This window comes from Trachurus trachurus, assembly GCF_905171665.1.
Source record: "Trachurus trachurus genome assembly, chromosome: 23".
NCBI lineage: Eukaryota > Metazoa > Chordata > Actinopteri > Carangiformes > Carangidae > Trachurus > Trachurus trachurus.
In genome coordinates, this window is record NC_139912.1 from 19,369,895 (window position 1) to 19,394,870 (window position 24,976).

Here is a 24,976-nt window from a genome sequence, read left to right on the forward strand (position 1 = left end):
CCAACAGGTGAAGAGGGCGAGTTGAACCCACTAACTACATTTCCAGACAACACTTACAGCCAAATGTTCAAAACCTAAGAGGGAGTAGGTGGACCTGCTGGGTAGATGGAATGAAAGTCAGTCAGGCGGAGGATGCCTCACAGTGCACTGTCAGGTCAGTGTTAGTAGACAAAAGTCAGGATCCCTGGTTAGAATGATCTTAACATTTTGAGATAGGGCTACACTCGGTAGCATCACATCTACCTTCACCTAAACATTGACAGTGTTTTCTTTGCAGTCTCAAACCATCAGTGTAGTTTTCTTCTCTCTGGAGCTCTGCTAACAACAGGTCAATGAGCCAATCAGGAGCCTCTTCTGAATACCACTTTCTCAGACCACCTTCTCAGAACCACTATTAAAGGCTCTGGGATCTCAAACATGCACATTCTCCCATTTAATCAGGCAAATAATTGAAAGCACCAGGTGAAAAATCCCCTGAACAGGTGAAAATGTGTTTTCCTCAACTCACACACCCAAGACTTTAAATTTCAATTAGCCTACTGGGAATTATACAGACTAGAAAGACACCCAAATCTGCACCAAAGTATAAAGGTTCCTCCCTGATCCATCTCCCTTCTTTCTGCCTGGTTTGCTCTGCAGATTGGTCTAATAGGTTTTGCATAATCCTGCTGATAAATAAACAAACAAACAAACTAAGACAAGGGTAAAAACGTATACCCTCCTTAGAACTCAGCACAGAGACAAATGTGCTGAGAAATGCCTCCCTCAGCTGATGATCAATTCCAGCACAGCGTTGGGATGAATTCAGCCTCTGCAGGCCTCCAGCTCTCTCCATCACCCGTTCATCACACATGTAAATCCTAACAAGCAGGCGGTGCAGACGGCTCAATGCTAAATTGGATCAAATTGCTTTCTTCTTGTATTGTTGATGGAATCACATCTCACTCTGTATGAGAATATGACGTGGTATTTTCAATCATTTAAAGAGAGGGAGGCGTTTGATAGAAAACATCTCTCGGATATAAACAAGTTTATTTTCCATCCAAACTATTATCTGTGATGATTCATATTGGGTTGTGTATCATCTCTCAGCAATCCAGCCTCTGGCCTCCCTGCGTTGTCATCTCTACAAACAGAACTTGATATGAAAATGTGTCTGATGCCGAGGAGGCGATGACTGACATTTGTGGCCTCCACAGAGTTGTGTTGTTTATGTGGATTTCTAATATTTTCAGATGCAACAAGCTCATGAATATAACAAGCTTTAATGCCTGGGATGCACATAGTAGGATCCAGAACTGGGCCGAAACAGATAACAATACAACGGTTATTTTAGAAAGAGGTGTTCATAGTGACACTGCGGCTCAAACTGATGTTTTTTCACAACATACAAGTTCAATGACTCATTTGTGAGGTGCAGTCTGCACAGCATCAGCGGTGTAGTGAAATCCCCACAGTGCTGTGCCAACGCGCCCTAACAGAATATTATGAAAACAGGTGAAATTACCCTGCCTGAAAATGACATGCCTGATTTTATCATCACTGGCCACAGAGGACTGAACTCAAAGCTGTTTTCATCCCTCGGCACATCTACAGCATCTTTTCCAATTTCACAGTGCAGAGAGAGACAGCGCGGGGCCAATCATTCCACCAGCCGCAAATCAATACTCATCTCCATGTTAGTGTTAAGTTTGTTTACCAATCACAATACAGCTAATCAATACATTTACATTTCGGCGGCCATTGTTCAAGCTCTGATAGTCAATTTCCATCTGATATTCATTTTTCAACTGTCAGAAGTTTTCAGGTGAGGAGTTGGAGGAGGGGGGCCTTCGTCCTTCGTATCACACTTCAGCAGTTTTATTTCCCTATTTAAAACATGTGTATAGCTACAGTGAGTATAGGACCAGTAAGTCAGTTGTATGCAACTGAATAAAGATGTAGTTGTAGTCAGACTTGTCCAGAGATTCTTGAAACTTGCCACCGTGTGTTGTTGTGACAAAACGCACAAAAGGGGATGTGGGTGAAATCGGGAGGACGAAGTGTGATGGTGAGGGACTGCTCTGTTGAACCACTTAACTGGCACAATGTTGGTATGTTGGTATAGTATGAACTTAAAAGGGATAGTTGAATATTTTGGCAAATTGGCCCATTGCCATAATCCCTATAGTTTTAGGAGTAGGTTCGTTACCTTTATTTGTTGGTGCAAGCTATTTTTAGAACGGCGGAGCAGAGCCGCAAGCTGCTCAGAGCTACGCTACGGAGGCTAATGGACTTTCTTGGTTTCCCTCATCAAACTCATCAAATACACAATCCAACAACTCCAAAACACTCTTGTGGACAAGTTGTGACCTGCACATTCACCACGCTATGAGATAATAACACAATGTTACGAGACAAAGTTGTTTTCAAGGCAAATGCAGAGACTGCTTGCCGAAAAACTGCCCTCAACAGGAACGTGCATCAGCAGTTTTGCCTGAATTTACCTCAAAAACAACTGCGTCTCGTAACGTTCTGTTATTATCTCATAGCGTGGCGAATGTGCAGGTCACAACTTGTCCACCAGAGCGTTTTGAATTTTGCACACAAAAGGATGAAGATGTGTTTAGGGATGTATGTCGACGTAACCCCTGCAATGCGCTTGCATCACTTAATTAGAAGATTATTAGACTATCAGAAGCTTTAAAGTGTTGCCATAAGCAGTGTCAAGGTCCAGTCACCTCTGTGTGTAAACTTCTGTAACAGTCAACATGTCATTGTAGGAAAAATTGCTTACCAAAACTTTGTCTTATATTAATAGGTTGGCCACTTTAGCACTGCAGACGCAATTAAAATCCCCTGGAAACACTGGAAACACAAAATGCAAAACACATTTTGAGGTATATTATATTATTTAAATATATGTCTGTAGAGGTTCAAAGACCTATGTTTGGAGAAGACAAAACTTCCATCCCTTCCCATTCAAATGACTACAACAGTAAAACAAGGTGAATTCATCAAACATCAGTCTTCATGTAATCTACATAAGGACATCAAAACATCATGAGAGGCTTCTGAGAGCTATTGATCCCCCGTCTGCTTTATGAGACAACGCTTTGGAGAGAAAGTAAAAGAGCCAAGGTTGCAGAGGGAGGGAGGGAGGGAGGGAGGGGGCAGGAGAGTCACGTTGTTAAGTGTGCCATTCATCAAGAGGAGACATGGAGGAGACATGCACTCCGAGCCTTTCAACAGACTGACTCACTTCCTCAACCTTCTGCTGGATGAACACAACTTCACTTTTAAGAAGATTAAAGTGGAGGTAAATGGAGGCTGATTCTGGAGACAGGCCAAAGGAAGGACAGGAAAACAAGTATTGACAACCTTGAAACTTCAACAGGAGTTAATTTACTTTAAACACATCCTTATTCTCTCTCAGTATCTTGCCTATCAGCATGAAGGTTCTGGGTTTGATTCTGTAAGTATCTGAAGGTGAAGGACTCAGATATGCTTTCTGCTACCGGCACCATGGCAACAGTGACCTGAGGTGCAACATGGAGACATATGTCTATGAAACAAGCTGACAGCTGCAGAACATATAGCCTATCTCTTTTTGTGTAAAGTGTAGCCTAATAGGTGATAGAATGAACACAAAACGATTTGACACATTAAGAGGTCTACACACACAGTATAGAGCAGAGTAGCCTATAACAACCCAAGAGTAAACAACACTTAAAGCTCCCTGTCTAACAGATCTGTATCTTGGGACTCAAAGCTCTCACGGACCAATCACAGCCGAGCGGTGAACAAAGCTGTGCTGTGACATTCAGCTGTTTAGAGACCAGTGAGCTGGTGGCAACCAAGCACCTTCAGATGACCGCCACACAACCTGATGCGGACAAGTCACAACCTGCCGGGCTCAGCACACACACGCACACGCATAGGCCTATACAAAGCACACACACACACACAACAAACAGGATAATCTCACACTCCACAAATACACATAAATGCACAGATTCATCCAAATACACATAAAGTAGGTTCACAGTTTCCCAACTCTCACTATAGAATCTACGCAATCTCACACTTGAATGTGTTTTAATCACAGCTGTTTGTGCAAACACACGCCTTTATTTTCTGACAGAGGAGAATCCTGCTAATTATAAATCAGACTTAACTGAGTATTTTCAAGAGGCAAGTACATTTAAGGGGGTGATAATTAAGTGCTAATAAGATGTAAAACATCATGGAACAGATTACTGTGTGTGGGTATCATCACCTCATTAAATTTACTTCCATGAATCCGCTCTCTTCTATAACATGTCAGTGTTTCCTGTGTGTTACTCTGTGATGGCTTTAAGACAGCCTTCTTTTAGAGTTTATTGTATTTAGATGGGTTTGTTCTTGAGCTGTTATCTTTTGGTTTGTGTAAACAGAGAGAGTGATGGAGTAGAAACACAGAGAAGGGTGGAGTCCAACTGTGGTACAGTAGATTTGATTATCGCTCAAAGAATAAAATCTTCAAAACCTTAGACAAAATTATATCTTAAGCCTGTTTTCTACTGGTCAGTAAGTCCCAATCACATCAGGGTTTAACATTTGAATTTGGAAGTGGTGGCTCATTATCTGACATTTACATTACAATACTATTAGTGATATCATAATAAAGAGATACTTGCAAATGTTGTGTATTACAAAGCACTGAAACTGGTGGTGAGGCTTCTGTATTCTGAGTGATGAGTGACGATGAATGATGTGATTTAGTGTTTTGCACTTCATACAGACCATAAGTGCTGAAACAAAATAAGTTAACATATCAGTTTGTCTTAGGCATGAAGAGTTCTACAGATTAAAGCCACAAAACGGAAACTAAAGCAAGCAACTTTGACACACTAAACAAATTATAGTTTGCACAGATACTCCTTGTAAGACAAAGTTATGCAAAGCAAGCTACTGAAACTAAGTCCTGCACAACTGCATGGGCTTTTTTTAAAAACTGGGTTAATGATGTCTAAAGCAACTTCACCGGGCTGCAGCTTTCTCACTAGTGGCTAAACAGGTCACAGGAAGTATAACAGGAACAATGAAGGTGTTTCAGCTCATCATACCACTGGCTTTATATATGTACATGAGAAGAAGCTTAAAAGGTTTATTAAACGTTACGTTGCTAAATATCGTATTATGTTTACATTTCTGAAATGACATAAGAGAGCAGACAGGGCAATATAAACTTAGTTACACTGAATATCAAAATGTCAAATGAGAGTAAAGTGGACACACTTAGAACTAAAAAGCTCAGCATGAGACTTGGCTATGTTTGTCTATTCTTCAACTGTCCAGTATTGTGAACCTGTGTCCACTCACTGCAGCCTCAGATTTACATTCTTGTCTGACTGACAGATTCTGAGGCCTCGTGCAAACATGCATCAAAGAGCTACACTAATAGATCAGAGCGTTACCAGGTCAGACAAGTAAGTGCAAAACTGGCTGAAATGTAAAACAGAATACGGCTTGAAACGAGCTGCTGTGCCTCCATTACTCTGGACAACAAACAAATCCGTTAACACTTCGGTTTTCTTTTGATTCAGGCTGTTAAACTTCTTGATGTGGGTAGTTTGGGGCTCAGCTGGATTGAAACAAAAGAGTGTCATTTAAGTGGGAATTGTGGGGAGTAATGATATAACAAGCTCTGTGAGCCCACATGCAGAAAAACAAAGGGAGAAACATTCAGTTTAACAGCTAGGCTCGAAACAATGTGTTACATGCAAACATGCATCTCTTTGCTACTCACACAGAGTGGTCACCAGCTATTAACATACCGTACCCCTAGCCACTGGTTCACAGGTGCTGACTGCCAGAATGTGCACATCTGCTATGTTATATTTCCATGGTCAAATGAATGACAGTAACAAAACATCTGCACAATCAGTGCTGCAAATAGGATTTATGCACATGGTAATGACATTGCAGATAAGTATTTTCTGTGGCCCTATGAACCCTTCTGACCTTCCTTTCCCCATGTGATCATGTGATGAAACTGCAAACATGAGTAGTTTGTATATTGCTGCCAGATCTGTTCTGGAGGGCTAAATGGCCTGATTTTGGGCCAGCGACCAGCTCCTGTTAGCAGCACTTTAGACCAGCGTTAGCATCTGGAAAGGGGCCATTCCTGGCATGTTATTTATCATGAGTCTGGCATCAGTCTGGAAACCCAGCATGTCACATTTGGCCTGTGTTAAGCAAAGCCATTTCTCTGTCACAACTTGGACTTTAGCTCAGAATCCTAATGACCCCAAAGATACTGCATTTGTTCAAAAACAATTACCATAAAGAAATATTGCAAAAATCCATCTGAAGCATTAGTTAGTTTCATAAATCCATCTCCACTTGCCAAGATTTGAACAGCATTTGGCGGCAAATTCAGTGTATTGCGGACTATTATGCAAACACTTGGGGGGAGTCTTCAGACTGCTTGTTTGCATTCAGGGCGGGTCCCTGTCTGCTACACTGAACCCCCCTCCCCTCCGTCTCTCTCCCCGCAACTTTTCGCGCTGCGGTGCAGGTAATATTAGCGCCACTGGAGCGGCCCCCCGCCCCCTCCTCGCCCTCCCATCAGTCTGTTTCGGCCGCAGAGCTAATTATAACCCGCCGCAGGGACAAAAGCCTGGGTGATTAGGTTAAAGGTATTAATAGCGCCCTTCTACGTGCGGGGAGACGCTGGTGTCGCTGTGGGAGAAGAGGCAGGGGACAAGCCAAATGTCTCAGCTGAAAGTTAAAGATCGTCTTCAGACACGAGGAGTCACTCCGTTAAATTAATCGGCGTACAACGAAAAAGTACTCATTAATGCATTCAGGGTATCTTGAAAAACTAATATCTCTCACACGCCTAAAACTGAACTGAGACGGGTTAGTAGTTTTATAATGAGGCCAACTATTAAGGTTATCACGTATTTACATAACAGATGTTGTGACAGCGTCAAGGCTCATAATGTTTTATTAGTGGCTGTGGTGCAGTAAATTGTTATTTCTCTGCATCTTGTTTTATCAGTGCTACTTGTTTGCGTATCAGTTGTTGTTGATAAACTTCCTGAAACTGCAGTGCTGACCTATTGGACCTGTTTTCCCCGCCGCCATTTCTGGCCATGTAGCTGAAAACAGCTGCAGAGTGAGACCTCTGTGTTTTGTACTTCTTTTCACTCCTCGCGGAGTCTTGGACAGAACGCGCCGGTTGCCCCGCCAACACAACTCCGGAGGCGAGGTCGTTGTTCACGCCCATTGGTGCAAGCCGAGGCGCGCACCCGAGCACGGCAACGCTGATTGGTCGGAGTCGTGTGACGAAGGCGCTCCGCTGGGCGCTGATTGGCTGGAGCCAGCCAGATGTCTGAGAGCGCCAGAAAACAAGCTTGAGCGGGTGATGCCGAGGTCTCCCCGGGACAGTACAGAGTGTCCACTACCAAGACAGCAGCAGAAGACTAAAGGGACACACTCAGGAGAACTGCCCGCTTATTTCAAAGAGGGAAACTAGCTGCTATGTCGGTCTGAAGAAATTACGCGCTGTCAAGACTGTAAAAGCGGACTAGGAGCCACACGGGACCAGTTCATTCATTCATTTGCAGAGAAAGGTGAGTGGTAGTGATTTCCCTCCAGCGGTTTCCTGGTAGCTGTAACAGAGTAATGATATGCTGGTCAGCTGAGCTAGCACTGTTAGCCACGAAGCCAATTAAAAACTGTTATAAACCACTCCAAACTACTATCTATTAGTCGCCTTTCATATGCAATGCTTATGTGTAAATGTGGAGTTATTTGAGTGAGTTTGCATTTTTACGAAGTTGACTAAGTTGAGGCTACATCTTATGTTACAACTTAAAATTATGAATGTAGTTAATTACTATGTTATACGTGTTCATTCAGCTACCACCTTATCACATCTGTTGCAATTGAACTGTCGGCTTGATATTAGCATTAAACCAAAGTGTATAGTTTGGAGGCTGTCTGTTAGCTAAACGTTAAGTTAGGTAGTTAGCTCGCTAGGGGCTAGTTAGCGGATTTTCTTTGCGCCAAAATCAGCTGCCCACTCCTTTTAAGTTTTCTATACTGGCTAAAACTTCCTCACTGGTATCATGCACCCACCTCAAAGTGGTCCGTGACTCATCAGTGATTAGTATCTGTTCATTCTTATTTATTTATTTTTGGACTGCAGTTTTCCTGATGGATGTTGAATGTCTCGCACTGAAAGACCTCACAAGTCCCAGGAAAAGTTTCACGGTGGGATCGGAGGAGGATGGGGGGCAAAGTGAACAAAAGGTAAGGTGGATCACATTGATCTGAGGTGCGGTTGTGGCATTTTTAACTGTTAGCAGTGTTTGATTCAGGCTAAATATAGAAACACCCCTAGTGTAATGTGATGGCATCTCAGGAGGGAGATGAAGGTGGAAGATGTGGGCTACGTCATGGAGATTTGCCGCGAGAGACTGGAAAATAGTTTGTTAACTTGATAAAACATGTCAATCAAGGCCATGAAATGTTTAAAAGGCAGTGTATTTGATTGAAAACTTGTTTTATTATCAAAATACTGCACCTATATGATAATATATGGTATGATTGTGTTGTAATGATGTCACATGTGCTCCAAAGTGACCTTATATGTCACACAGGCTACATGTATCTTATCCTAACAACTGTCTCCACCACAGGAGAACATCTGCTCAGAGAGGAGAAGATCCACACCACTGAAGTCTGCTGAGTCCGCCATCCCTAATTTGCTAACAAGCAGAAAAGTTTCCACTCCTGAACTGGCCCACATCACCCCCATCAAACGGGCGACCCTGGCCGAGCCCTGGACACCCACGGCCAATCTGAAAATGCTGATCAGCGCGGCGAGTCCAGACATCAGAGACCGAGAGATGAAAAAGGTTCTGTTTAGACCCATAGAGAACGAGAAGGACAAGGCGGCAAGTCCGGACGCAGAGGATATGGAGGTGGAGGACTCCTGTCAGGTATGTGAAGTGGGAAATTTGTGCATCTGACAGCTCTTTCATCAAAAGTAAAACTCCTAACTTCCAAAAAGGTCTGCAGTCAACAAGGCATTTAATCAGTCTTTATTAAATTAGAGATATTCTAAGTCTACGGGGCAGAAAACTGTTAAATTGCAGTTATTGTTAATTGGTTTGATTATGGAAATGCTCTCAAAGGAACCCAGAGTTTCCACAATCTTTAAAGTCCTCAGAGTGAACACTTTTTACCCACGCTTTATTTATGACAGCTGAACTCTAAAGATAGAGAGTTTTCGAAAGCACAAATTAAATCCTTCTATTATGCCCCATAAAGTTATTTTGTGTACAAGCAGCAGATGGAGTCTAAATCGCCCTGAGCCTTTGTGATACATTTGTTTGTTTAATCCGACAATGTGAAAGTTTTTCCAGCCTTAATGTCTTTTTAGGGACTGTGAGAATTAATTAAGTGAAATACGTGGCCTTGAGGACATTATCGAAAAGTAATTTGAGAGCCTGAGTGGAGACGTGTGTTAGTGTGGATGATGGAGATGCAGACGGCAGCACCAGAGCCGACTTAATTCATCTAAACGAGATGTTTATCCACTTGTTTACGTGTCTGTCTGTCCAGTTTGAAGCCGTGGATGAAGAGGACGAGGCAGAGAAGAAGCCGAGCAGGAAGCAGAAGAGTCTGGGTCTGCTGTGCCAAAAGTTCTTGGCCCTGTACCCCGATTACCCGCCACCACACAACCCCATCTGGATCTCACTGGACGAGGTGGCCACCAATCTGGGTAGGTAGCCAGTAATGTGGGATCTAAGGGGAGCTGTGGATGAGCGTGACTAGTCCCAGCTCACAGCGGCGCTCTTATTGTAAAACACCTAATGGGAGCAGCTCATGCCCATTTCATGAGCATTATAGGGATTTTAGGTTATTGGATTTAGGAGTGGTTGCTATGGAGACCTCACTGCCATTTAAACATCACTTTTTTTTTTAACTGCACAATACAAGTGACAAACATAAAGACATGACACAGCACAAGACAAGAAAGACCAAACACCACAGCGGCCAAAAAAGTAATAGAATTGAGATATATTGTGATAATAGAGAACAAAACAAGAGAAGAAAAATAAATAAGTAAATGAATAAAATAAACATCAGCATTCATTGAAGTATGCAGAGAGCGAGCGTGTGTGTAATATCTATCCTTGCTCCAATCATCAGGGGTGGAGCGGCGGCGTATCTACGACATCGTCAACGTGCTGGAGTCTCTGATGATCGTCGGCCGCATCGCCAAAAACAGCTACACGTGGCACGGGCGCCAGCAGCTGGAGGCCACGCTGCAGGAGCTGCAGCGGCGCGGCCGGCAGCAGGGCTACCACCTCCAGATGGAGCTGGCCGCCGAGGCCAGGGGGGCCGGGCCGGGGCGCGAGGACGACGGCGGGGAGGGAGACGCCGGCATCGGTAATCAACACACATATAAAACCTAAGCCTCGTTTAAAAAGCTTTAGAATGAAAATCGCTCTCCCACCTGAGTATCTAACTAAACCCATTTCCTCTAATTGTCTCCCTGCAAGTTGCACAGTGTTTACTATTACCTACCTAGGTTTACTGTTGCATTAATAGGAGAACAGCGTCAGATAAACACCAAACATGTCGAACTTTAAATGCAGATTTAATTGCAGGGGCAGCTGCCACCAAATTAACCCTACAGCTAAATGATCATCTATGAGTACAAGCCTGGGGACTGTATAGTGTGTGTGTGTGTGTGTGTGTGTGTGTGTGTGTGTGTGTGTGTGTGTGTGTGTGTGTGTGTTGACTTGTGGCTGGATAATAACATCACTTATGACGAAGAGGTAGTTGACTAAGGAATTAAGTCAGGGAGCTTATATAGGTGTTAATGTCTGCTGCTGCTGCTGTTGTGGCTGGTTGAGTGTGACCTCATATTATGTAATGGCTGTCATTACTGTACAACAACACATACCTGCAGCAGGAAATATGTGACAGGCATTAGCTGTGCAGTTAGGTTTAGAACCTCATGGATAGTGAACTGAAAATCTTGTTTGGCAACACTTCACTGCAGCAGACGGTAAAACCTGATACTGATGCTTAATGTTGAGAATCTGTTTGATGAACTTAAGGATATTGTTTTTCTTTATAGCATTTAATTTTATACTCATTACACTCAATCAAAAGTTTACGTTGATATTTCCTTGGTAGTTACTGTTGTTACTGTTCTACCTGTGAAACAGGAAAATCCAGATTATTTCACAGGGTAACTGTACCAGCATGCAGATGATAACATCTGGTGTAATTGTTGTGAAACTTGTTATGTAATAAATCAGTTAGGATGTGTTTGAATAATAGGTGTTTAAAGCTAATATTCCAATATCTGTTGTTTCACAAATTGTGCTGATTGCTGCATCCATGACTCAGTTTTTAATGGTGTACATACATGGTGTAGGTGTCTGTGACTGCTAGAGAAGTTACATAACATATCCTATGTGCTCCTTGTGTTTACAGCTGGTGGCAACAGGAAAGACAAGTCTCTGCGCATCATGAGCCAGAAGTTTGTCATGCTGTTCCTGGTGTCCAAAACCCAGACCGTTACCTTGGACACGGCTGCAAAGATCCTCATCGAGGAGAGCCAGGACTCGTCAAGTCACAGCAAGTACAAAAGTAAGACACCTGGCACCACCGCAAACATGTCGTTGAGGATTCACGTCCTCGCATGGCGTTTCTTTGGCTGGTCTGTCTGAGTGTTATTCTGTTGTTAACACTGAAAACCCCTGTGTCTTCATCAGCTAAGGTGCGGCGATTGTACGACATTGCCAACGTGCTGACCAGCCTGGACCTCATAAAGAAGGTGCATGTCCGGGAGGAGCGAGGCAGGAAGCCGGCCTTCAAGTGGCTCGGCCCGGTCGAATTCAGCAACACTGGTAAATTTAAAATTCATACTAGAGGACATGACTGTCACTGTGATCCTGTAAAGGCTCCAAAAAATATCAAACGTCATACTAACACAGACGTATCCTCTGCTGTGAATGCCACAGCTGTCATTCCACCTGAGGCCACTCAGCCGGTGTTGGGCCAGGACCTTGGGAAAGCCAAGATGGCACGTCACGCCTCCTTCAACATCATACCGACCTCTGTGGCCGTCAGACGGCAGGTCAACTCTGCCCCCAGCAGCCCACGGCGAGAACTCACGGGTAAGAGACGCTTGGATCTCTCAGTACATGTCATGTCTCTGCTTGTGGTTAGTTCAAATTAGGGCTGCAACTAAAGATTGTTTTCATTATCCATAAATCTGTTTATTATTTCAATTTTTTGTTTCTCAAACCACAAGATGACGTCTTTAAATGTCTTGTTTTGTCCACAAACCAAAGAGATACTCAGTTTATTGTCATAAAGGAACAAAGAAACCAGAAATATTCACATTTACGAAGCTGAAATCAGAGAATTTGAAACTACTCAAAACGATTATTCAAATATCAAAATAGTTGAGGATTAATTTAATAATCAATTATTGTTTGATTCAGTGGAACATCTGTCTGTCCCTCACACCTCAGGTCTGTCCAACCAGCCGGTGGATTATTCCAGGAAGACTACGGGCAACGGTGCAGTGTGTCGGCTCCAGTTTGGAAACAGCTTCGAGTGAGTCCACACACACACACACACACACTGTGCTCTACAATCGCTGCAGCCCTCCCTAGGTTTAGACTTATCTCATCCACTGCAGATTTACAACCAAACAATTAACTACACACAGCAGCTCTCCATGCTAACCTTTGTCTGGAGAGACAGCAGTGTTACTGAGGAGAATCCACATCCGATAGATAGATACGTACTTTATCCATCTCAGGGGAAATTCTCTTCCAGCAGCTCATTAGTAGTGCTAATAAACAAAGAATAAACAGTAATAATCAGCTGCTCATAACTAAGTCAAATGGAGCAGATCTCAAACCGTGTCTGCTTTCAAAATAAAGCTTCACAGTTCCATTCATTGTCACATTAAAAGCTGTAGTATGGTTCTGTGATGCTGAGGCTCCCCACTCACTGACTCTCAGTCTCTCGTACACAACATTTCACACTCACTGTAAGTGTTTGCGTTGGCCCATGTGCTTAGTTTTAGGCTTCATGTAACAGGAGCTGACTGTGTGGATATGAATAGTTATTGTCTCCTGTGTGTGTGTGTATGTTGGCTTCCTCAGATACAGTACACAGTGGTTCATCTTACTGCAGCTTGAAGCCAAATGGCTGTGGCTGTTAAGTGTTTTCCGGAGGGGTGGCAGTGAGATGATGGGATGTGGAAGTGCGTGTTGAAAAGGAATATTTTACACGTGAAGCCTGGTGAAAATCCACCAGGGGGGCAGCGGGAGCCCACGGGAGCCCACAGGATGGCTGTTGGAGGTTTATGTCTGGGTGGGGGCCAGTTAGAAACTGCACATCAGCAAGAGAGAGTGAAGTGACGTCAGGGCCCATCTGGAGAGCAGGAGCCTGAGAGGGCCTCAGGGACCGGACCTGTGTCTCTGCAGGGGACAGTTAAATCCTCTGTGTCATTACTGAACGATTCTGATTGGCTGGTCGGATCCAAAACACACTTTATGCAAAGTTTTGTTCACATAGTAAAGAGGCACTGGGTGCTACTGGGAGATCCACAGGGACAAGTTAGTCGGTCTTTTTGTGTGAAGCTAATTGTTAGAAACAATCAGAGAGAGAGAGAGCAAAGTAAATTGAAAACTGAAAGTAGTTATATGGCCAATTTCAAATCTACTCATTACATCCATTTGAGCACATTGACACTGGAGTTAATACAGAGAAGTTGTGGCTCATCAGCTGTCATTTGACTGCTGGTTTTTAATAGGGCCAAACAACAATTTAAAATTTAAAACAAAATCATACTGTAGTAAGGCCAAGTGCAACATCCAAACAGCAAGAGCTGTAAAGTTTCACATGAATGTAAAAAAAATGTGTCATGACAGACAAAAACAAAAAAAAGCCCTGACTGTGAAAATGAAATGGGTCAAAGAAGCAAATCCAACTGAAAATCAGTCACAGTACCTGCCAGAATAAACGCAACATGATATTTTTTGCTGTTATCAGACTAATTTGCTGAATGGGTTGACATGTGGATGTTTGTCAAACAGACCGTTTCCTCCAAGTTGAGTCTCAGTTCATTTGTAATGCTGCTGAAACTATTTGGTCAAAGTGCTGATTGGAAAGTAAAATATGAGCCAGAAGCTGCAGAATGTGCACCAGGCTGCTGCGGTCTGAGACTAGAGAACCAGGGACCGAAGCCCAGACCACTGGAGTATTTATTGGATTTGATGTCAAATGAATCCTGAGTCAGTTTGGGGGATGACTGGAGTCCACAGCAGGACGGAGCCTGAGCTCCCAGTCATGTCCAAAACTGAGAATTAAAAGCTTTGGTTCTAATTTTAATAAAGTGTCTAATTTCTTGCCTGTTCATGTTTCCCCTCAGGAACAAGCCCGCTGCAGCGCTGCAGCCCAACATCCAGCTGCATCCGTCCTCTCAGTCCATCCCACTGGTGTCCCCGCTCCACCCGGAGTACCTCCTCACCTCGTCCCCCTCCTCCCCCCACTGCCTGGCCTACCTGCCCAGCCTGTCGCAGGCCTCGGTGGTCATGCTGTACCGGCCCCTGGACAAGCCCGACGAGGCACCCGAAGGTCATCGGTCACCCGGGTCGGAGCCTGAGGAGGGGAGGAAGAGGAGGATGGAAGGAAGGGAAGAGGAGGAGACGATGGCGAAAAAGAAGGGAAGACTTGGGTTAGAAGAATGTGACAAGGTGAGGTGATGTTTGATTGGATGAGAATCCACCACTTTATTATTACCACTATTTTGGTTTAGATTCAGATCGACTGGGATCAACATTATTATTTTGCTTGAGTGCAGTGATGTGATTGCACCAGGCTCTCTCACCATCGGGAGATCCTGTTAGTAATTCAGCACAGCAGAGCATTAAATTAAAAATATGAAATACTACACGCTTGCTGATGAGGATAACTCATCCCTGGTGTAATTACAGACTTATATTAGTGATGTAGGGGATATTTTGTAATTGGAAAACCGTAGCAATTGATCAAGCTGCAAAGTCCTAGGAACTGGAAAACTCCCATTTTTCATGGAGGGATGGTTTTGTAGAAAGGAGGTTTTACATCAGGCTGCTCCGGTGTTATCAGATGAAGCGAGTGTTAATCAGTGCACACACTCTATTTGTGTGGTTTTCTAGATAAACAACAGAATTGGACATTTACTTTTTATAGTTCTGCTGTTGTTTGTATCACATGGACACAGCATTGAACTGCTGGTGCCAGTCTCCATCCCCCAGCTCTGTTTAACTTATTATTTTCCCTCCAGGTGAGAGCTGAAGCTCACAGGGAAGCAGGGGAGTGTTCACAGATGGGTGCCACCAGGACGTCTCCCACCCACCCAGCAGGACTCCTCAGAGCGCTGGATGAGAGCGGCAACAGTAGCATCGAGCCGGCCCAGCCCTCACACTTCCTCTATGTCCCCAACAACGCAGGTATGTACATCTTTCTAGCAATAGAAATAATCCCACACAGTCTGATTTACAGCTAGATATGTAACTGCATGAGGCAGGTGAGGAGTGGCGAAAAGCGGACAGCCAATCATCTCAGCCCTTCTGGTTTAACCACCTCCCTTTGTCCTCTCCAGGTCTGAACGGCCTCAACCTCTTCCTCCCTGCCGGCCAGCCGCCGGCCGGTCTAGCACTTCCTCCCACCCTGGCTGTGCCCTACGTCCTGGTGCCCTCCGCCGCGCTCTCTCACTACCCTCTGGTTGCCAGCGGCATGCAGCAGCCAGGCTCCGACGCCCACGCCAAGCTCAGCTTCAGTCTGCCCACCGTGATGGCACCGTACAGCCTGGCGCCGGCGCCGACAGAGATCAGCTGGTCGCCCGCTCCCACGCCCACGCCCTCCACTCCAAAACAAAGCAGGCTGCACGCGCCACATTCACCGCCGGGACCGCGGCAGACCGTCAACATCAGCACACCTGAGCCACTGGTAAGAAGTTCAGCCTGTATAACAGCAGCCCACCTCAGCCGCTGCTGCAACAAACCCTCAGATTTGCCCTGTAGCAACATTAATTTGGACATAATTTGCCTTCATAATGATACACGACCTCTCCGGTATCAGGCACTTGCAAAATGCCACAACACAGCTTGACATGAGAGCCAGTTTGTGGAGGTTTCTCCTCATTTATTCTTCCAGACACTTTGTGTGTTTGGAGCTGATGAATCTCCAGTTTTTTAAACGGGGATTAATGTTGTTGTCTGCGGGGCCCAGCGTCGCTTTGCTGCTCTTAATCAGTCCTTTCTAGACGACCTAGCAGAACGCTGGACGGAAAATTAATGCAGCTTTATAAACAATAGGACGAGTTGACGGCCGCGTTGTAATGAGCCCTAAGTCCAGAGTTCTTCTTATCTTTTTTCCTCCATGTATAAATTTCTTGTATAAACTGCACACCAAACAATTAGCCAACTGATTTATTTGTTGACTGTAAGAAAATTGGTAAAGGTTTTGATAGCATAGCTGCTATCGCTGGGTAATTTTGATTAATGAGTGGAATTAAACAATAATGAATATAGTTGTATGGATTTGGCAATTACATTTATAGAAATAGGAACCAAAACCACACTTTCTTCATTACTTCAATATGTGGAATATTTTTTTTTCCAATTATCTGTATGGTTTTTAACAGTTTTTAATATATTTGGGTCCCTGAAGGCATCACCAAAGAAATTTATGTAAAGCTCCCTGCTCTCCATAATCCATTGGCAACAATGCAATTTTAACAAAAGATGGAGGTGATAAAATGTTAATATATTACATTTCTCAAGCAGTTTAAATCTGCAAGATTGTCTGTGCAGTCAGATTTTCAGACCATAATAAAACTGAGCAATGCAGGAACTAGCCAACATTTATTACAATGTAGCACAAATGCTCTCCAAACTTACATCACCCTCTCTTCCCACAGACTCCACACACTCCAAAGGACACCACAGCTTCAGCTTCCAAGGCTTTCTTCCAGACCCCAGGAACTCTGGGAAATGTAGTCAGCTCTGTACCGGCTGCTCGAAGACGAGGCTCTGCACAGAGGAGGCTGGATGTTGGCCACCCACCAGCCAGTTAAAGAGGGAGCGCACGGCCAGTGTAGTATTCAGGTGTCGGTCCTGAACATGGAGAATATGGTTTCAGGCCATACTATTGGTGCTTTTCTTGTTCATTCATTCATAAATTAAGGGTTTCCCTCTGAAATGCCAAGAGACATGAAATTATTTTTAAGTGTCGCATTTTTGCTAATGACTGTACATTTTAACCAATTGTCGAATGTCTCATTTTAAATGAAATTCCTCATTGCTGGTTGTTACGGTAACAGTTCAATGTGCCTTGTGGTTCAATCGGCACTAGACTTGAGAGTGAGTAGCTGAACCAGTATTGCCTATGTAACAGTGCCCTCCTGTGGTGGGAGCTGGCCACTGCTCTACTTTGTATTTTTCAGTTTTCCCACTCAGATGTGATCAAGCTACCTAACCCCCATCACTTGTGTATTATAGCCCAATTGCTATTTATATATTAGCTAATATATGTTGATTACAGGGACTGTAATTGAACAAAAAACTTTTTTAGCACTAAGTTTTTGATGAATGTTGAGGTTATGTCTGTAGTTGGCCCCTTCAGGTTTTGTTACAAGTGTCCAGCTATAAATAGGAAAAACGTTTTAGCTGCTGATCGCCGGTTTACATTGACAGTGGCAGACAATCCTCTCTCGGCTCGTTTCTGACAGTACTGTGAGGAGAAAATCACTAAAGCCTTAAATGTTTACAAGCAAACAAAGCATCTCAAGGAACAGTTATGAAACATAATGCACTACGGCTGCATTAATTCACTCATCAGGAAGATGAACCTCACTGGTGCTGTGTATGTTTTCACTGAGGATTTACAACCATGGACATTTATGGTTAAACATAAAACCTTTCCACTCTGTTACTGGCAACTAGCGGACAATATGACATGATGCTCTCAGGTACTTGAATCCTTGTGACTTTACTAGAGGTAGATTCTGGAGAGATATCAAAGTACTGTAAAGGTTTTTATCCTTCGTTTATCCAGGTAAAGTAGACTGAGCCTATATGCTACAACACCATCCCAGCATGCATAGAGTCCAATGTATCTGAAGCAGTTTGCTGTTGTGCTGGAGCAGTTGGGGGTTAAGTGCCTTGCTTTAAAGGCACCTTGCTGGGAAGAACTGAGACTTTCTCAGGCTGTGTGGGGGGTTTGTGTTGACAATCCTCTGGTAACAGACCCACTAACTCGCTTCCAGACGACCCAGGCCAAAAAAATATTGGTGCTTTGTGAAGGAGTCACTGAGGAGAGCTTAGCTATGTCACGCCAAAGGCTGCACAGGTAATCCACTCTGGCCAGTGGATGTGTAGTTATTAATGTACAGTTTTTCTTCTGTAATTATTTTTGTACATTGTATTCATAGTGCCATTTCATACTTCCACATGCAGAAAGTTGTATGCTGCTTTATTGTTTTTGAAAATAATGGTAATTACACTGCTAGGTTTAGTAGTTGTGTGCTAATCTAACTTTTATGAAACATGGAGCCGTTCCTTCACTTAAGCTCTGCTCTCTGTAGTTAAAGGTCCAACTGGTTTATGTCTGTACCACTTCAATTAAAAACGTATGAATCTAAACCACTTTTGAAATGTGTGTTATTTCATTTGAGGAGCGTGTGACTAAGGCAGTGCATCACATGTTTAGACATTTAAATTACTCAATTTTTCTTTAAAGAACCAAAAATCATCTCTCAATCTACTCTCTCAGGCTTCTCTCTGGAGCTCTAGTAACAACAGGTCAGTGGACCAATCAGAAGAGAGGAAGTTCTGTGTCTCTTCAAACTTTGCTGACTGTTTTCAGAGTGATCCAATTAAAACAAATCAAACTTCAGGTAAACATTGAAAAATCCAAATCTTGTAAGGTTGGATGGTGGGTCCAGGTGGGCGGGGCTTAAGTTATGGCTGAGAGCGGTGACTGCTTTGTTGTGACATCACAAAGTTACAGAAGTCCTCACAGCTGGTTTAAAGGCTCAGTCTCTGAATACAAGCTATATTTCTCTGTTGACTGAGGCTTTAATACTTTCATAGTGTTAATATAGAACCTAGAGCCGATCTATAATCACACTACACATGGACATCCACCAGTTTAGACTATATGAGACGATGAATCCTTTGGTATACTATATGATTAAACTGTTGCTATTTAATTTCATACAACAAAAGACAGAAAATGCGGACAGCTTGGATTTACTAGTTTATAACATTATAGATGCCATCAATAATTCAGAGTGGCCCAGGACTGGGATGAAGGCAAACTATGTTAATGTGGTTAGGGCTGGGTATCGTTTGCATTTTCATCGATTCCGATTCCTATTTCGATTCCTCATTTCGATTCCGATTCTTTTCGATTACCGATTCCGATACCAATATTAATTAGAAAGTAAATAAATATAGTATGTTTTTGTAAAAAGTTACTAGGGCTGCCTCCAAATAGTCGACCAAGCAAAAATCACTGACTGACCAAAATTTAATTGGTCGCAGGAAAACAACAACAACATTTGGAGCAGTGTCTTGTCAAAATTAAGTCAAAATCAATATGACTGAACAGTATAAAGGCTATAGGGCTTTTAATTTGAAGGGCCAGATACAGGAAGTCGTGACACTCACTCGCTGTTAGTTTTTTGTTGTTGTTGTTGTTGTGGTTACACGGCACGGCAGGTCTCTCTCTTTTTCTTTTTTTTCAAAAGCGATTTTGCCGACGTTGTCGTTGTGTTTTCGGGTTATTAGCGATTACCGGGTGCTGCCGTTCCCCGGTCCCGTCCCACAGCGCGCACCGGAGGTCAGTCTCACAGTGTCACGGAGCAGAGACATGATAGTCCCCGCGGCGCTGCAGTCAGAGACATGCACCGCTGCACGCCGCAGACCCCCCACCCCCACCGTCTTCCTTCCGTGATTAGCGGGAGAAATTACCGACTGGGGGATGACCCCCACCCTCCCGTCCTGTGCTCGTGTGTGGTGTGTGTGTGTGTCTGTGTGAGTGACTGCCAGGAACCGAAATAAAGAATCGAAATGCGCATTTTTAAACGGTTGTCGGATCTTGGGATTTCGGTTCCGGTTCCAAAATTGGAACCGGCTCTCGGTACCCAGCCCTAAATGTGGTTAGATGACACTTCATCTGTAACACAACGCCTGTGCATTGTTGCAGTCGCACACATTAAACACTGACATGAGATGATTACCAGGGTGAAGGCACAGACTTATTATCCACATTCTCAAACACGATGATTCACAGTGACACAGCAGAGCACTGGTTAAAATACCAATCACCCACCACATAATTAACTCCTCTGTAAACTGAGACTGTTATTTAAGGTGAGCAACAGTCAGGTGTGATCTCGGGGTCAGATCGGGCTGATTGAGTCACACACCATCTGTCAGAGGACATAAGCATCTAATCAGAGCTTTTCTATCAGAGCTGAGGGAGCTGCCAGCGGACGTGTTTGGCCACTGTGAGGCTTTTATGTCACTGAACCTCAGCAGATGGGACAATTAACTTTATATGGACAGAAAGATCAGCCAACTATCTGCTGTGACCAAACACTACTTCACTGACTGCTGCAGCTCCCTCTACCACTGCTATCAAAGGAAGCACTTTCTTATAGCCCATCCAGGACAGTTACTTGGCAAGGCTCAGAGATACCAATGCGATTGAAACATGATAACACACATGCTCAAGGAAGGACAAAGTTTGACAAACCAAAATCACAACCTGAGATAAGAGGAAGATAAACCAGACTAATAAGAGGAGAAAAGACTAAGACTAAATGACTAAAATGATGACGATGATCTCACACAGGAAGAATGGCATTCACGTTATTTTCATATTCACTTAGTCAATCAGAGAGCTGCTGTGTTCAAAAGCGTCAGAATTTCCGATCTTTCCATTCAGGTTTTTATTTTTCATGTGGTACCTGACCTGTCGAGGTTAAAACTGTCCCAAATATACTGTAAAAGTCACAGGGGTTGTTTTGTGTATTTTTTATGAATAGTTAGTAGTGTCTTGCTGCTCTTTCCATGGAGGAACAAGAGGCCATTTTTAGTGCTAAAATATGGATATCTGAATGCCACTTCTTAAGTCTTTGAAGGGGACATATTATGGAAATATCACTTTTTGTGTGTTTGTCTTGCCTTCTGGCCCCCAAAATGTGAGAATTGACAAAAGCATCTGTAATTGTGCAGGCTCCCTAGGTTGAAATCCACGTGGTTTTACAAGCTGTTTCCTCAGTTTTCTTCCAGTGATGCAACTAGGTTTCGAATTTGCATAACCCCACCCCTACCTGGGACCGAAGGGGTGGGGCAAGCAGTGGTTCTTTTGCATTTAAAGGGACAAGCACTGAAACCAGCCATTCTGAACAGGGCTGTTTTGAAAAGATGAAAAGAGCTGTGATGTTTGATCTTTGGGGTATTTTGACCAAAGCATGTCACAGACATGTCTTTAAGACACCTGGGAACTATTTTAATTTGTGGAAAGGGGGCAGAATGTCTCCTTTAAAATATATAGAAGCACATCTGAAAAACATTCAATTTGGTGTACCCACCATAATCTGTCTCATTATGGTTTCATCGGAGCAAACATTCATTTACCTCTAAATGCTCAGCTATTCCCGGTGCAGACTGCTCACTTCATTTCCTTTCCATCGGTCGAGGCTCCACTTTGGGATTTCCTCACCTCAAGCCTCGGCCTCTGCAGCAGAGGACTGGCAGCTCTACCTGCTCCAGTCTGCTTTTTATTACTGCTACGAGAAATTCTTTCTGAATGACACTTTTAAACCCAGGTGTGTTGCCAGATTTGTAAAACTTTTTTTTCCCCTCAAAACAAAAAGAGGAGTGTTAACGCTTCCTGTTACTTGGTATCAGTCTTTGAGATCGCTATGAAGGAATTTGAAACCAGATGGCAGAGTCGGTAGGTTGGTGAAAAACTTTGGCTTTGACTAATTTACCTCCACACTATTACTATAAAGTTATCAGTAATCATTTAGAAATGGATTCCATTTGTGTATTACTACTACATTTGTCTAGGGAACCCATATTATACACTGTGACAAACAGCCTCATCAGCATCAGTTTTGATTAGCATGATGCTGTTATTAACACTGTGTCTGGGATTGAGAGTATACCAACCAATCTATCATAATAAACTGTATAATTGAGAAATAATGAGTTTGAGGTTTACTGGGGATGGAGCAGTAGATAATATTCTAACAGTAGGAGACCTGGATCAATAAAACAACTTATTTCAACAGAAAACCAGATTTACTGCAGCTCTGTGCAAATTAAAGACTTTAATTGAGTATAATTTAAGACTACATTGCTTAGGGTTGGGGGGGTTACTTTTACTGTTTAACCTTTTAATTAAATTTAATTAATCACATTTGTCTGCCCTCGGTGCTGCTGCCGTCTAGTTCCACTGTGGTGTTGCCCTGGGAACGGTCATGAAACTAAAGGTCACTGGTTTCATAAGCAGCAGAGTCTGGGATATTGTGTCAGTTTGTGATGCTGTTTGGATTAAGGTTTATGTCCTTGTTGTTGTTGTTGTCATTGTGCAGCAGGGCTGAAAATATCTGGTCATTATCAGGATGTGGTCTGTAGAGGACGAACTGGTCAGTATTGCATCAATACAACAGTATAGTATGTTCCTGTTTATAAGCAGTGTCACTCATGTTTGGTTGTTGCAAGCCTTGTTTTCCGCCTGACCCAGCCATCAGACATTACAGTCTGTTTCCAGCAGGGGGTAGAATAACGGAAAGTTTGAACAGATCAATGTGGCTGTGCTGTTCATAGTATTTCTAATAGTAGTTATTTCACAATAGATTTATGAAAAGATGAAGTGTAAAGTAAACCCATTTATATGAGTATACGCCACAGAGATCAGCTCCTGCAGTGACAGATCCAACCATCATGTATCCTGACCTCCATTGTACTTAAATTTGTAGCAGAGTCATTCACACTGTCCCAGCCTAAGCTTCCATTACAACTGAAGTGAAGTCAGGCCCATTGGTCCAAAAACCAGTTAAAACAATGAGGCGTCCCTTTGGTGCAGAAGTAATGCACCATATCCTCATCATAGGTTTCTGGCACCACAATAATCAGCCCACACAGTGTAGAGACGGAGGGTTCATTCAGTTCACTTAATACTCTCTTCCTAGACGGGAAAACATGAACGTCAAACGTGGCTGTTCTAAACTTTAGAAGGCAATCTGGGCTGGGAGCCCTACTTTGTTGTGACATCACAACGTTACAGAGCGGACTGAGGCTTTGACACTTTCACAGTATTAATACAGAACCTAGACCTGATTAATGATCAAAAAACACCAGTGATGAACCATGGCCCCAGACACTGGGCCTCATGGGACCACACATGGGGCAATAAAAACAACAGCCAAAGCCTTATGGCAAGTTCAGCATATTAAATGTTTTTCAGTATTACATTTCATACTGCCTCGTGCCTCAAAACTGCAATACCCAACGTAAACTCAAACACAGGGAAAAATTAAGACACAAAAGGTCAACCTAAAACACTCACAGTGAGACCAGCACAACAACCACCAGCAATGTCTGTCCATTTCTATTCATTTGTTTATCCCCATATAGGCTACAGTCTATGGTTTATCCGCTACCAAATAGGCTACTGCAGTGATCTTATCAAAAGTTGCCACCGCACCTCCCCTTCTGCCAGAGACTAGAGGTCGGCAGGTGGTGTAAACAAACCCACGAGGAGTAGGCTAGCTGTGGAAAGTCATTAGGTTGAAAAAAAAAAGTCATTATGTTGTTGCCACGTTTCTGTAAAACACGGAAAATTCAACTTACCGTCCGTTATGATGTCCTGGAGGAGAGGAGTCCTGGTCAGGGAGCAGGTGTTGAATGGTCCGAAATGACGACGCTGCATAGCCGACCTAGCTAGGCTGGCTAACACACTGTGGTCAACTTTCTGTCCAGACCAAATGGGTTGTAACTTCTACTGGTGTGTGTCGTCGATGTTAAAGCTGGATATATATATATTTCTGACGTCCAGGAGAGATACACCGCCGGTGGTCGGACAGGTGGAAGAGAAGTTACAGGAGTTGAGCAGAGCTATGTGTTGGAGTAGCCTACTGCTGTGTTGATAAACTGAAGACGAAGGACAAGGCAGTCCTACAAACAGCTGATGCATTCACACTGCCAGTCAGAGCCGTTAACTTCGCAGGTGTTTTTCCACTAGCCTAATTAGCCTACTGTGATGAACACCTGGCTGATGTCACGAAATCACTCCGCCCACAACGCCCAGAAACTATGATTGGCTAAAACACCTGTCAATGTCAGATTCATGTCCATATTATTATTATTTTTTTAAATGTAGGCTACAGTCCCCTGCCTGCCTGCCAGGAGGTGTCACTGATTCACCTAGATACCATCAGAAGAAAAATTGTGATTGGTCCATTTCCCCATATAACCAATTTATTGGGAAGACAAGTTTTACAATTTAGAAATTATTACTATTATTCAAGTGAGTAAAAACAAACAATGAAAAAAGAAGAAGAATAAAATACTTTAAAAAAAAATCTTTCTATTCTATTTCACTCTAGGCCCAGAGGGCTGCCTCCTGGCACCATCAACCCAGATTCTCAGGTAGCCTATAAAAATCTCTCTTTTTTTCTGATTTGAGGCTCTATCATATAAACACCATTTCACCTAGTCGTCTACATTCTCATATACCTCCACAGGTGTACAGAACAGAGGAGTCCTCTGTTTTTTGGGGGTTTTTTTTTCTCCAAACACGATCATCATATTTCCGACGACAGTGAAGGCAGCAGTGTTGAGTTCACGCCCCTCGTAATCCCTCCTCCCACAGCCGCGGTAAATATGTGGAG

General features: G+C 43.4%; 1 protein-coding gene across 1 annotated transcript; it reads left to right on the plus strand.

Annotated features, from left to right (window-relative positions):
- Positions 1-7,426: 7,426 nt before the first annotated feature.
- Positions 7,427-17,140, plus strand: e2f7 (E2F transcription factor 7; the record flags this gene model as incomplete). Its single annotated transcript, XM_084000048.1, has 13 exons — positions 7,427-7,601; positions 8,180-8,283; positions 8,673-8,975; positions 9,601-9,760; positions 10,192-10,431; positions 11,491-11,646; positions 11,772-11,906; positions 11,994-12,176; positions 12,537-12,621; positions 14,450-14,774; positions 15,347-15,512; positions 15,665-16,011; positions 16,985-17,140. Exons 2-13 carry the CDS (start codon positions 8,188-8,190, stop codon positions 17,138-17,140), a joined length of 2,352 nt encoding a protein of 783 aa, XP_083856174.1. The 5' UTR covers positions 7,427-7,601; positions 8,180-8,187.
- Positions 17,141-24,976: the final 7,836 nt, after the last annotated feature.